We start from the raw sequence: 13,605 nt of genomic DNA on the forward strand, positions 1-13,605 counted from the left end.
TCCATGCAGCTCAATATTATACAGAAAAAAATTCTCAAGTTTCTTCGATCTTAACCCAATTTTTGCCGGGGGTGGTGGCACATGCCTGTAATCCCAGCACTTGTGAGGCAGAAGCATGAAGATTCACCGCCCCCCACACAATTCAAACAAAAACAATCCAATTTTTTTCTCCCAGGCCCAAACTTCCCAAGAGAGATTCATGGGCGGGCACTGACGGTTTCGCTTCTTCTCATTGGTCCTTCTCTTAGACTCCGCCCACGGGTGCACCAATCGGCTCCTTAGTTGTGGCTTAAACCTCGGCGGCGGCGTCGCTGGACCCAGCGTCTGGTTGAGTCTGGCTGTTGGACCTGGCGGTTGAAGTTGCGGGTCGCGCGGGTGGGCGGGGAGCGCGGTGTGGTGGGGTTCGGGCTTCTCCGTAGTCCCGGCTCAGAGCCGCGGGGTGCCAGCTCTGCCCTCCTGCCTGCTCTGCCGGGCCTTGGAGCTCTGACTGGCGGGGTCGCTGCAGAGTCAGGTTGAGCTCTGTACGCTGTGGGCTCAGGGTGCGGGTTTGTGTGGCTGCCCGTGGCGTGGAAAGTTCGGTCTGTGCTGTAGCTTCTCTCCTCTTCCCCAGCCCCGGTGTCTGATTTACACTCCCTTCCCGCGGTGCAGTCCAGGATGGCGACTCGGATCTTTGTCGATAAGGAAAACGGAGAACTAGGCGCCCGTGGGGCCCCTAAGGATGGGCTGAAGCTGGGGTCCCGGCCTGGTGAGTGCGCGGCCTGCAAACGGATCCACGCGGTTGTGGATGAATCGCGGGCGTGGCTTGGAGCCTGGCCAATATTTGGTGCATTTTTGAAGACAGAGTCAGGTTTATCTTTGCACGCTCAGTGTGTTAATGAGGTGCTTTAAAGTGGTGAACTGGCTGTGTGAGGTGGGGCACGTCTGTAATCCAACATTCGGGAGGATGAGGCAGGAGGATCGCTGCGAGTTCCAGACTAGCCTGGGCTAGAAAGTGAGCTCAAGGCCAGCCTAAACTGCATAGTGAGACTCTGAAAAAGACAAAAAGAAAAAAAAAAGTAGTGAACTACTTTACTGCAGCGGGTCAGGTTTGGGGGTGAGGTTAGGTGAAGTTCATGCGCACAGATAGCATTTGAGTTGCAGAGCTGTGGACTGGCCTAATGTTCTCAGAGTCCTACTGTTTCCTCAGCAGTCAAGGCCTTAGATGGGAGATTACAGGTTTCAACGCCGCACGTTGGTAAAATGTTCAATGCTCCACAAGCCTTACCTAAAACTGGCAGAAAGGCTTTGGGAACAGTCAACAGAGCTACAGAAAAATCAGTGAAGAATAATGGACCACTCGGACAAAAACCAAACTTCTCTGCCAAAAAGGTAAGTGTTGGCTATGAAGACACTGTTTAAACACTTCAGCATTGTGACTTTTTTTGGTCTTTTGAGACGGGATCTCTCACTCCTGCCTCAGCCTCCCAGTGCTGAGATTATAGGCTTGTGCTACCAAGCCTGGCTGTGCTTTTTGACTCATTTAAAAATCATTATTGGTGTCTTGCCTGACTGTACTCCTTGAGTTAAAGGGAAATGGGTGTTAGTAAACAAAGGTGGGCAGAGAATTGTATTCGGTCTTTTCTGTAACTCAAGATTGGAAATTTTGGAAGTAGTTAATGTTTAATTTTGCCTCACCTGCCCTTAACTAGAACCTAAAAGCAGATTGGTGGGTTGTATCTGTTTACGAATAAGTAAAATCCCAAGAAAGGATGACTGCAAGAGTTTGTGCTGCTGATATTATTGAGGCACCACCTCCTCCCCTTCCTTGCACAGAAAGTGGGGAGCTTGTTAATGACAGTTTGCTAGCATCCTCCTTTCTGTTAGTGTAGTCAGTTACAGGTCTGTGTATCCCAGGTAAAGACATTAGCCTATGGTTAACACCTTGAGTATTTTGTTTAGCGTATATTGATTAACTGTACGTCAAACCCCTGTCTTTTATGTAGCACAGCATAGGACAGGATGTATTTGGTAAAAAGTGAATGGAATTAAAGAAAAATGTTAAATACAGATGTTAGAACGATATGGGAAAAATGAAGATGTTGCCTGGAAACACTTCAGTTTCCCATGTTGTGGGAAACTGCTTGAGATTTCCTCTTAAGTATGCATGAGGGAAGCAAGAGGAATCCAAGACTCTTTGGGCTTCGTTTTGGCCTATGACAATGGATCAGAAGTCCCTGAATGTCTTTAGTTGCTTCTTAACTCTGAGGAACACAAACTTGTTAATGCTAACCAAGCAAATACAGAAATTAAGGTAGTACAGGTGGAAAATTCACACTTCTATAAACCAAAAATGGCTTTGAGGATTAGCTACTATTCTGGGCAACTCATGTCCACTTACTCATCTGTTAGGTTCGAACAATTGAATTGATTAGCTCTGAATGAACTCTGTTCACCATTCTTTTTTTTTTTTTTTTTTTTTTTTGTCTTTTTCATTTTTTTATCGGTACCAGGGATCGAACTCACGACCGCCTGCTTGCAAGGCAGGTGCTTACGCTGCTGAGCTAAATCCCCAGTCCCCATGTTTACCATTCTTGATAATGCAGGCTGACAGGTGCTAATACTTAAGTTTCTGACTTGCATTTTGAGCCAAACTACTAGAAATCCGTTTATTTTATATATGAATTTTTAAGTATAATCTTGAGAACTAAGAATTATGGCTTCTTAGAGGACGATATAAAATTGAAAAATTTTAATTCATGGTGAAGGTACTGTGTGTTGGAAGGGGACCTGCAGTGTATTGTTTTCATTTGATGAAGCTGCGATTCTCACTGATCTGTATTTTCTTGGATGTTCTAGGTGACTGAGAAGACTGTTAAAACACAAAGCTCTGTTCCTGCCTCTGATGATGCCTATCCAGAAATAGAAAAATTCTTTCCCTTCAATCCTCTAGGTAGTATCTTTTGATATAGCAAAATACGCTTTTGACCTCTAGTGTCTTGTGGAATTCAGCTCAGCTGCTTCTTGAATATACTATATAACCCCAAACTACAGTGAGACTGTCTCGTTGACTGTACCCAGTATGATCAGAAAATACAGTGAATTTTAAAAATTAACAAAAGCTGATAGTAAAAGACACATTGCTATCACTATGCTTTAAAATGATTTAAACACATTTATCCAATCTTTCTTGGCACTTTGTGAAGCAGTTTGGAAGCCCCCTTCCGCGTCTTTAGTTGTGCTGTCTTGGCTGTGGTGTCCAGAACTGACTCAAATGCTTACCTTTCGGGGTCATTTTGAGTTTGGGGAAGAGCCAGAAGTAGCACGGCACAAAGTCTGACGAATGAGCTGGAGGAGGACACACTGTGTTGCCGGAAACCTTTTAAATTGCTTCAGACATTCAGGTAGCTGTGAAAAGTCAGGGAAGAATACTTGCAGAACTGCTTCAGAAAGAGGGTGGCAAGAAAGACTGAATAAATGAAGTGAGGGGCGGGGGGAGCACCTGGGGGGGTGAGGTATAATGGTTATGAGTAATAAAATTTAAGAAATGTAAATGGTTATATTTTTGGCTCACACCTTGTGCTTGTTCAGGTGGAATCGTTTGTAAGTTATCCAGTGAGGTCAGGAGGGGATGAAAAGTGTGGAACTCCGCCGTTCCTGTCCTCAAAAGCTTTGCAAAGGGAGAGGAGTATGGACTGTCACTGAATAAGCCTCAGTGTGGGCGTCTTTTGAAGGATATGGTCTCCTTTATAAAATCAGTGGCTTTTAGGTCGTGTAGTCACATATTGTTCAATTTCTCTTTGGTTTCTGGGCTTTCTTAGGCTTGAAAAGAATAGAATAATTCTGGGTTTTAGAGTACCTTGACTTTGAAGGACAAAGATGCTTTAAAAGAGAAACACTCAAATCATACTGTATTCTTTTTTGAGAGAGGGTCTCACTCTGCAGTTCCAGCTGGTCTGAATTCATTGTGTATCCTCGACTGGCCTCCAACTCATGGTGAACCTCTTACCTCCTGAATGCTGGGATTACAGGCAACTACACCTGGCTCAAAACATATTTAAATCGTGCTTTTGTTACTATCAAGGCAAATCAGTTGTTTTAAATCCTAAAAATTAAGGTACCTATGCTTTAAACAGTTAATAATCTTGCAGTATTTCTGACATTTTTTGATCTGGGGACACTTTTATACTCTTAAAAAATTATTAAAGACCCCAAAGAGTTTTTTTTTTTTTTTTTTTTTTTTTGTCTTTTTCGTTTTTACCGGTACCAGGGATTGAACTCACGACTGCCTGCTTGCAAGGCAGGCGCTTATGCCGCTAAGCTAAATCCCCAGCCCAGCCCCCCCAAAGAGTTTTTGCTGTTTATTTCTCCTGAATTGTTCTGTTCTGTTTATTTCTCCTGAATTAGAAATTAAAATTGAGAAATTCTAAGAATATTCCTTAAATAATAAGTTCAATGTTAATATAAATAATTTTTTTTTCTTATGAAAAATAACTTTTCTGAACCAAAAGTATCAGTGATAGGAAGAATGGGATGGTTTACAAGATGTGATAAAAAGGTACTGTGAGCATTTAAATTTAAAAATTGTTATAGTAAAAGATAACCATCAGTCCCCCTTGGAATACTCAAAATATTCCCCTTGCTTTGAATATACTTATCCTATCATTCTTGGCAATGTGTCTTTTACTGTAATAAATTTTAAAAAATTGAAACATGTACCCAAACTGGTGGCAAACGCTGTAATCCCAGCATTTGGGAGGCTGAGGCAGGAGGATTGGTGCAAGTTCAAGGCCAGTCAGAACTACATAGTGAGACTCTGCCTCAAAACCACTGTAAACATTTACTTTATCTTTATGTCCTTACCTTACCTGGTATATTTGAAAATTTGCTTTATTTGGCCAAATGTAAGACAACTGGGTTCTTGTCAAAAATATGTTCTCTGTGTTACATCTGGTTTGGTTGAAGCAAGTAGGGAAGATGCCTTGCACTCATGCAGATGTGCAGTTAGGAAAGGGGGGCGGTATTTAGTTTTTTCTGAGTGGGAGTTTTCTTTGGTACGACACTAAAACTCAACAAGCAGCCACGTATAAACATTTGTAGCGTGGAATCTGAAATCATATGAATGAACATTATGTTTTCTGATAGTAAAATCCTTTGGTCTGTTATGCATTTGAACTGTGTTTTATCCTTGAATTTATCCTGTGTTGATCACTTAGAAATAGTGGAGATCTAGATGTCCAAATGTGGAAACTTATCCTTAGGTAACTTCATCACGCCTGATCTCGTCAGAGAAGTTTGAGCTAGTGATTGCAAGATAAGTTTTTCAAACTCGGGTCAAGTTATCCCTGTTTTCCATAATTCTTAATATTTTGCAGCACTTTAATTCTCATTGGCAGCAAAGAATTGGTTTTCTTTGAAATGATAGACTTTATTCCTTTGTGAAACTGACAGATACCCACATCTGTGCGGCCATAGCTTATCTTTCCGCTGTCCTTTCAAATGAAAACTGTTCCTGGGAGAAAATTCTAATAAAATCTCACAGCTCAGATAATTACCTGAACCCTTTTTCTTTGAGATGATTATTATTCTGTGGTAAGCAGCAGAAGGGTGCTTTCTGGTTTATGGCATGCTGCTTTTATCACTGAGAGTCTACTTGTTACAGTGTATGATAAAGTGACATTGCCATTTATTTATTTCTTACTACCAGTGAACACTGAAGAGTGGAGGAACTGCTTATTGGTCTTGGTCATTGCTATTGCCTTGATTTGTGTTAAGGCACAGCAGTTCTCTCCACCATTGTTTTTGTATCGTTGCTGATGTCAACATGATGGAAAAATGTATTACGATTATTAAGAAGCCAGGTATGGTGGCACAGCCTATAATTTGTGCACTTGGGGAGGCTGAGGCAGGAGGATGAAAAGTTTGAACCGAGCCTGGACACCTGAGTGACTTAGTGAGACCTTGTCTCAAAAATTAAAAAAAAAGAATAGGTGATGTAGCTCAGGGTGAAGGTCCTGGGTACCACAAAAACAAATAATGCTACTTGGATTCTCCAAAGGGTTTCAGACCTGCTGACCCTGCCAGGAACCATTGTCCTGACAAGATGTTATCCCTCTGTGGTAGATTTTGAGAGCTTCGACCTGCCTGAGGAGCATCAGATCGCACAGCTGCCCTTGAGCGGGGTGCCTCTCATGGTCCTGGAGGAGGAGAGGGGGCTGGAGAGGCTCCTGCAGCTGGGCCCCCCTTCCCCGGTGAAGATGCCTTCCCCGTGGGGACCTGGTAAGGAACAGGCCTGGTGAGGGCTGCAGACTGCCTGCTTCCCAGCACTGCGCTGCCTGGTGCTGTGGGGATGGAGCTGAGTGGGGAAGGTTAGCCTCGGAGGAATTTCTTCCTTTGAAATATGGGAAAGAAGTTTCAGAGGAATAAGAACTTTGGTTGGTACTGGGTTTTAGTACCAAAGGCCTTTCTTGGTAAAGTGATTCTGAGATCTGCTCAGAGTTAAGTAGAATGTAACAAGAAGAGACTAAACGTAACATACAATTTCTTAGGCCTTAAATTGAAGTGTATGGTCAGCTTGCATAGAATGTGAGCTCCAAGTTCCCATATATCCACAGTAGTAGAGGCTCAGGATATTTGTGCTGTAGCATAGAATGATAGTCCACCTTGCCAGCACTTTGAGGTCTTTGATGATTAAAAGCCATCATCAGCTGGACAATGAATACTTTTGTAATCCCAGCCACTCAAGGGGCTGAGTCAGGAGGGTTACAAGTCTGACACCAACGCGGACCACTTCGCATGACTCTGACTCAAACAGTGAAAGGTCTGGAAATTTAGCTCAGTGCAGAGCTTTGGATGCAATCCCAGTAGTACGAATAAAACTCAGTATGCCCCCTCCAGCCCCAAGAAGTTCATCAGCGTGCTTCCAATTGGTTAATGACACTATTGGTTCTTAGAGGTTTAGATACTTCTTCTAAGACTTCCTGATACAGTTCAGTCCTGGGACCACAGCTGTGTTTTCAGAAGTGTGAAAAGCGGTTGGGGGTTAGGATTCATTAGACAGAGGAAAAATGTGAACTTACGGTTAAAAGCTAATGTCTGCATTGTTATAGACAATGACTCAGGTTTGCAGGAGTGTAATAAGAAATCTCTCTTTTTCCAGATCCGTTGCAGTCTTCCAGCGTTTTTCCCATCCTGGATGTTGAATTACCACCTGCTTGTTATGACATAGATATTTAAATTTCTTAGTGGCTTGTAGTTTGTGTGAATTTGTATAAATAAAGCATTTCTGTTTAACGGACTGTTCCTAATATTGTGGTTGGGGTTCCTTGGAATTTATTTAAAGCAGTATGAAAATTAGCTGAAGTGTTTAACAGATCAGAGTCTGTACTGTGACAGTGAGGGTTTGTAAAAACTTACTTTAAAATTCCACAGTTTAACAGCTTACTTTGGAAGCTGCCACTGTTTGCCCCGAAGAGTGTACCCTTTACTATGTACTTATTATCTCTTTGTGCCATTAACTAGTGACAGTTATTAGATTGTTTAATTAGAGGACCCACTTGTAGCTCATTAAGTATTTATTGTGAGGCTTTTTTATTGCTGGTTCTGTTGAGTTCCTAATGAGTTTAGTACTTAGTATTCTGTAATCAGAATTGGAAAGGCTCTAAATCTTCTGAGAACTCAACCTCTCTGAGATCTTCAGTTAGGTATTTGGAGATCACTACAGATAATTTACTAATCTGGCACTGTCTTTAGGAAATATATTCAGTGCTTTATCTCGTGTTGGTCATTAGTACTTTATAAGCATTACTGTTTAGTGCCTGTGACTTTTTTTTTAGATGAAGACAGTGACTCAGAACACTCAGAAGCTCGTTGATTTGCTTAAGGCGTGCTATTTTGTTGCTGACCAAGCTCTATTTTGCCCACCACACAGTATGCTTCTGAATTGATGTATTTTGCTCACTGAATTGATGTATTTTGCAGAAGGTTTTATTTATAAGGTGCCAGTCCTGAGAGAGAGGAACCACAAGTATCAAATCCATTTCTTCCAGGATAGAGAATAAAGGCATTTCTCGGGTGCAGACGGGTGGTAAGAGGCATGCACAGAGGTGACTGAGGAGGAGAAGATGAAGCAGTCAGTGATAATGTGAACTTTTATCATTCTTTGTAGGATGTGTTCTGAAAAAGGCAGTATTGGCATGATCTGAGAGTGGCCCTGTGAGGGTCTGCATCCCACACAATGCAGGCACAGGCAAAGGGCTGGAGGTCTCAGTGGATTCGAGATACGATATAATCAGACTCTAGGTTTCTTAGTGATTATCTCTTCCTGTTGGATTGTTCCTTTTACAAGGGTGTAGTGAACTTTTTGTCTTTCTTTACTCAGTCTTTGCTTGAAATCCACTTTGTCTGCAGATACAATAGCTGCGTTGGACTTTTCTGGGTTCCTGTCACATGGAGTATTATTTTCCATCCTTTGACTTTCAGTCTGAGTTTCTTTTTGGATTAAATGTGTTTCTGGTATGCAGCATATTGTTGGATTTTGCTTCTTGACCCATTATGTTTCCCTTGTGTGGTGGATTCATTCTGTTGGGATTCATGGAATTGTAGCCTTTGTTATCTCTAGAATGTCCTTCAGAATGTTTTGGAATGATGGTTTGGTGTTCATGAATTTCTTTAAATGTTCTTTGTCATGGAAGTATCTTATTTCTCTATCAGTTTTGAAAGGTAGTTTTGTTGGGTACATCGGTCTGAATTGGAGGTTATTTATTTATTTATTTTTTTAGGGCTTGAAATACTTCAAGCACTCCTTGGCTTGAGGGTTTGTGTTAAGAAGTCTGCTGTGATTCTGATGGTCTTTCCTTTATACGTGTTTTGTTTCTTTAACAGCTTTTAATATTCTTGGGTTGAATTTCTATAATCTTGACTATGATATAGCTATGATACGCTTTGCTATAGAACTTCTTTGGATCATGGCTAATTGGAATTCTCTTTGTTTCACTTATCAATATGTCAAATTATTTTTCTGGGCCAGGGGAGTGTTCTGCCATGATGTCTGTAAATAGTTTAAAAAAAAATCATTTGTGCTATCTCTTGCTTTTTCATTGACTTCAGCCAATCTTATTCGTCTTTGCATCATCTAGCAGCTGCTAGATTGATTTCTCGTGGTCTCTTGCTATTATTGAGAAATTTTTCTTTTCCTGATTGCTAGCTACAAGCCTGCCTTTTATATCTGAGAATCTGTCCTCACATTTTCTCATTCTGCTTTGCATACTTTCAGTGGAATTTTTTTTTTTTTTTTTGTACCAGGGATCAAACTCATGACAAGCTTGCCAAGCAGGTGCTTACACCACTGAGCTAAATCCCCAGCCCTCAGTGGAATTTTTAGTCTCCTGGATATCTGCTTGAATCTGTTGTCTAGATTCCATTTCTTTCCTATGTTGGACATTCAGGGTTTCTATCATTAAGCTCTTTTTTTTATCTGCTTTGAAGTCACTAAGCATGGTTTTCATTGTGGTCACCATCTCTCTAGTTAGCTGAGAAATTGTTGTTTTTTTTTTCTAGATCTTCATTTGTCTGCTTTGTTACCACTGCAGAAAGGCCAGGTGGGTGGCTTTTGGATTGTTCCACATCATTGGCCCTTGGATTTGCCTTTGGTGAACAAATGTTCTGGGGTTGTATCTTGTTTAAGTGTCTGTCTATTATATTTTCTTTCTTTCTTTTTTTCTTTCCTTTTCTCTCTCTCTCTTTCTTTCTTTCTTTCTTTTTTTCTGTTTAATTCCTGGGTTGATGCTTGTGAATTGCCTATGAGTTGCTTTATTGCTAGTATTTAGCACACTTGGGAAATAACTATTTCTCAGAGGTTTTTTTCCAGGAGTAATTGGTTTTGGGGTTTTGAGTCTGTTGCAAGATCCTACATCATCAATTTATTGGAAATGGAGAGTAACTGCCTGCTTGGCCCAGACCCTGGTTCACAGTGATTCCTGTGACCTTTAGGCAATCTCAGTTTTGGTATACCAGGAAGAGCAGCTGGTTAGAACAATTTCGTCACTTTGGCTAACGTGGTACAATCAGCAATAACAGCATCAAACACAGCCTAGAAAATGAAAACTGAAGTAATAATTAATTTGCCACCTTTAACCATATGAACTAGATCATGGTTATGTAACAACCCAAAACAAGAAAATTGTATGCAGTAGGCAAGCCCCCAATGTGCCAATTTTACCCTCAGGAGAAAATATGAAAGGGATTAGGGGGAAAAATAGAGGAAGAGATTAGAAGCAAGGCTGGAAGAAAAAATCATGCAAACTTTGGGAAACTGGTATAGAAGACAGAAAGAGAACGAAATGGAAGAAACAACCATCACAAGACCAGAAACCATGTACACACTCATAAAGACAGGATAAATAAGGAAAAAAGTCCCCGCTGTCACTGGTGGACTAGAGTCCAGATCTGGGTTGATTTATCCCAGCAAGCCCACAGTAGCTTTATGGCGGAATAGTGGATAATCTCAGTGAGCAGCACCTTTATTATCCCCTGAGGTTCACTCTAGTTTCTGGCCATGAGGCTGGGACCAGCCCATTTAGCAGCCAGCAGTCAGTGCATCTTCTACAGGCTTAATGTAGTTGTTGGATAGGAGGAAAAAGTTGGGGGCAGTTCAGAGTTCTCTAATCTTACAAGCCTCAAAGAAAAAAAAGTACAAAGTGGTTTAAAAAATCAGATCAGAGCAAACCAGTGTCCTTATGCTCATGGTGAGTTATTGAAACCACTTGTTCATGAGTCCTCACTCTCAGTCTAGAGAGGTGAGGATGAGGAATCTCAAGAGCTAAGTTGTCTCCTCACCAGTGGAAGATCAGACCAAAAAGGAAACTGGTAGAACAGACTTAACATTTCCCCTAGAGGAAATGTAGGGGAGGATCGGGGCCAGTCTGTCCAGGAAGACCTGTCTCCTAATTCTCCCAAGTCTTGAGAACTGCGTCTGGCCTACTGCCTTTTAATTGAGAGTTGGGGTCTTGTGATTTACCAGTAGGCATGTATATTTTCTAAACAAACTGGATTTCATAGGAAGATCATTTTATAGCATTTCATATCAAAACCCACAATGGGGAGCGCTAAGCACTCCTTTCCCTAGCACTGCTATCTAAACAAATTATAGCTGTCCAACAAGGAACACTGTTAAGTTCAGGCACTAGTGCAAATGTAACATACAAAACAGGAATAAAATGTCCCATTAAAGAAGCATTGTAGCTTTTCCATGTTTTAAATTTAAATTTATCATTTTAACAAAGTTATATAAGAAAGCATGAGCAATTATAAGCAATGGACAAAGACAAAATTTTGAAGCATAAAAACTTGGATCTGTGAAATAAAAGCAAACTTTTACCTCCATCCAGTTAGCTTGGTGGAAGATCTCCAAATTATATAGGGGAAGGACGCTCTCAAACTGCTAGATATCTGAAATAGTTCATGTTCTCTAAAATTGAGGACTGAATTCAGGAACAATGGAGGTTAAGAGTAGGGAGAATTTAATGAAAGGAAGAAAACCTTCTAAGATGAAAGGAGGCCTGGAAAGTGAACATTTTCTTCCCAACATCTGTCACCGTTTTAGTCTTTACCCTTTTGGTTTCTTGTACAAAGAAATAATGCCATATTTACACATGTGCATCTGATTTCAGTTAGAAGTATGGTCTCGGTGTATCCATTTTCTTAGAAATGTCTCAGGCTTACCTTTTAATGCAGAGTAGTAGTCCATTCTCTATAAAAACACATCTTCCTTATCCATTCATCAGTTGATGGGCATTTGGGCTGTTTCCAAGATTTAGCTATTATAAATTGTGCTACTATAAACATGGATTTGTATATATCAGTATGATATGATGATTTTGATCCTTTGGGGAAGATATCAAGAAGGGGAAGAGCTGGATCAAAAGAAACCACTTTTAAGAAATTTCCACACTGATTTCCATATGTACCAATTTACAGTCCCACCAACAGTGGAGAAGGCTTCCCTTTTCCCCACAGCCCCACCAGCATTTTTATTTTTCTTTCTGAGACAGGGTCTTGCTATGCAGTTCAGGCTGGCCTTGAGCTCCCTTTGTAGCCCAGGCTAGTCTCGAACTCACATCGATCCTCCTGCCTCGGCCTCCCGAGTGCTGGGATTATAGGTGTGAGCCACCACGCCCGGCTCCCCGCCAGCATTTGTTACTGGATGACTTCTTGTTAGTCGACATTCCATCGGGAGAGAGATGCAATCTCAGTTATACCTTCAGGTTATAGACTAACACCTTTCTCCCCATGCCTGCCTCTTGGGTTCTGGACCTCTGCCCTAGTAGAGTGTACGGGAATCCACCAGGAAAGCCCTCATCTTGCTGCTGTTTCTCACAGACTTCCTGCTTCTTGAGTCTGCTTTCTTTCCTGTGGGACGCCGGGCCTCTGCGTTACCAGGCACCTCTGTCAGTGACTTCCCCACCCCTTTTTGGTTGCATCCTCTCTAACCTTTCCTGCCGCACTGAAAATTTTCCTCTTCTCCACATCCTTACCCAGCTATAGACCCCTACTGCACACACACCAGAGTGTAAAAGTTTAGTCTTCTATGTATTTTTTCATACTCCACCATCTCTGCCTGTGTGCTCTTACCTGCTGTGTCTAACGTACCATATGTGTGCTCATATATCTAACCCAATCTCTCCCCTGAACCCAAGACTCCTCTCACTGCTTACCTGTGACCTCAAATCTATTGTCTGAAGTGGAGTTCCTCCCCCTGGCCAACTCTGCCCTGTGCTAACCGTCTCTACTTCAATAAATGGCATTGACTCCTGTAACCCAAGAGCTATGCTGGTCACCTGTCTCTTTCTGCGGTCCTTCCAAACCCAGGCCTTGTATTTCATATTTCTAGCTTGTTCATTTCTCTCCACTTATTACATGCAAGCTGTCATCTTTTGCAATGACCAAAGCTTTTTAACCGGTTATATGCATGTCTGCCAGTCCCCTGCCTGTGCGTTCACTGACAGATGCCTCGGTTTTAGACTGGCACCTTAAAGGTAGTCATAGTCTCCTGTTTAAAGCTTTCCAGTGGGTTTTCACTGTGCCTTGGATAAACTCCAAACTTGTCTCTGGCCTTGTCTGGTATTTCTGTGTTGCTTTGTTCCATGTACACTGTCGCCAATTTCCAGCTGCCCCAGGCTTCCTGTTCCCAAGTGCACAGGCACAGTGCCTGGTCCGGATCATGCCCATCGGTTAGCTCTGGCAGCGGAAGCCTTTCCTGATATCTCACCCACCTGCCCAACTAGCACCAGATACTGCAGCTTCACCTGCCTCAGGTTACCCTTAGCAGCAGTGAAAAACGGCTTCCGGGATGCTCTACAGATAACCAAAGTCCAGCGATGCTCCGATCTGGTATAGAAAATGGTCTTGTCTTTGCATTGCAACCTTCACACATCTGCACTCTAAGTCATCTGTAGACGACGTACAGCTACCACAGTGGTAAGTCCTGCATACTGTAACAGCTGTTGTACTGTGCTGTAGAGGGAATAAGGACAAGGGAAAAAGTCTGTACATTTTTAGTACAGATGTAACTATTTTTCCAGAATGGTCAGTGTTTGGTTGAATATGTGGGTGTGGAACCTGAAGATACAG

At 41.9% G+C, this 13,605-nt stretch overlaps 1 protein-coding gene across 4 annotated transcripts; it reads left to right on the plus strand.

Annotated features, from left to right (window-relative positions):
- The first annotated feature begins 266 nt into the window (after positions 1-266).
- Positions 267-7,269, plus strand: Pttg1 (PTTG1 regulator of sister chromatid separation, securin). 4 transcript variants are annotated; one of them, XM_005005153.4, is made up of 6 exons: positions 267-375; positions 611-745; positions 1,187-1,368; positions 2,836-2,929; positions 6,100-6,255; positions 7,136-7,269. In XM_005005153.4, the coding sequence occupies exons 2-6, from the start codon at positions 655-657 to the stop codon at positions 7,210-7,212; spliced, it is 600 nt and encodes a 199-aa protein (XP_005005210.1). In that variant the 5' UTR covers positions 267-375; positions 611-654; the 3' UTR covers positions 7,213-7,269. The 4 variants fall into 4 exon arrangements, with proteins under 4 accessions (XP_005005210.1, XP_003473389.2, XP_013011509.1 ...); XM_003473341.5 differs by having other exon boundaries at positions 1,190-1,368; XM_013156055.3 differs by having other exon boundaries at positions 335-359.
- The last annotated feature ends 6,336 nt before the right edge of the window (positions 7,270-13,605 follow it).

This window comes from Cavia porcellus, unplaced genomic scaffold (genome assembly GCF_034190915.1).
Source record: "Cavia porcellus strain 051 isolate PalLab524CR breed Dunkin Hartley unplaced genomic scaffold, mCavPor4.1 scaffold_19, whole genome shotgun sequence".
Classification (NCBI taxonomy): Eukaryota; Metazoa; Chordata; class Mammalia; order Rodentia; family Caviidae; genus Cavia; species Cavia porcellus.

Coding starts and splice junctions, on each gene's coding strand:
- Pttg1 (XM_005005153.4), top strand. CDS start 655: ATGGCGACTCGGATCTTTGTCGATAAGGAAAACGGAGAACTAGGCGCC. Junction 746..1,186: donor GAAGCTGGGGTCCCGGCCTG/GTGAGTGCGCGG, acceptor CTGTTTCCTCAG/CAGTCAAGGCCTTAGATGGG. Junction 6,256..7,135: donor GCCTTCCCCGTGGGGACCTG/GTAAGGAACAGG, acceptor CTCTTTTTCCAG/ATCCGTTGCAGTCTTCCAGC.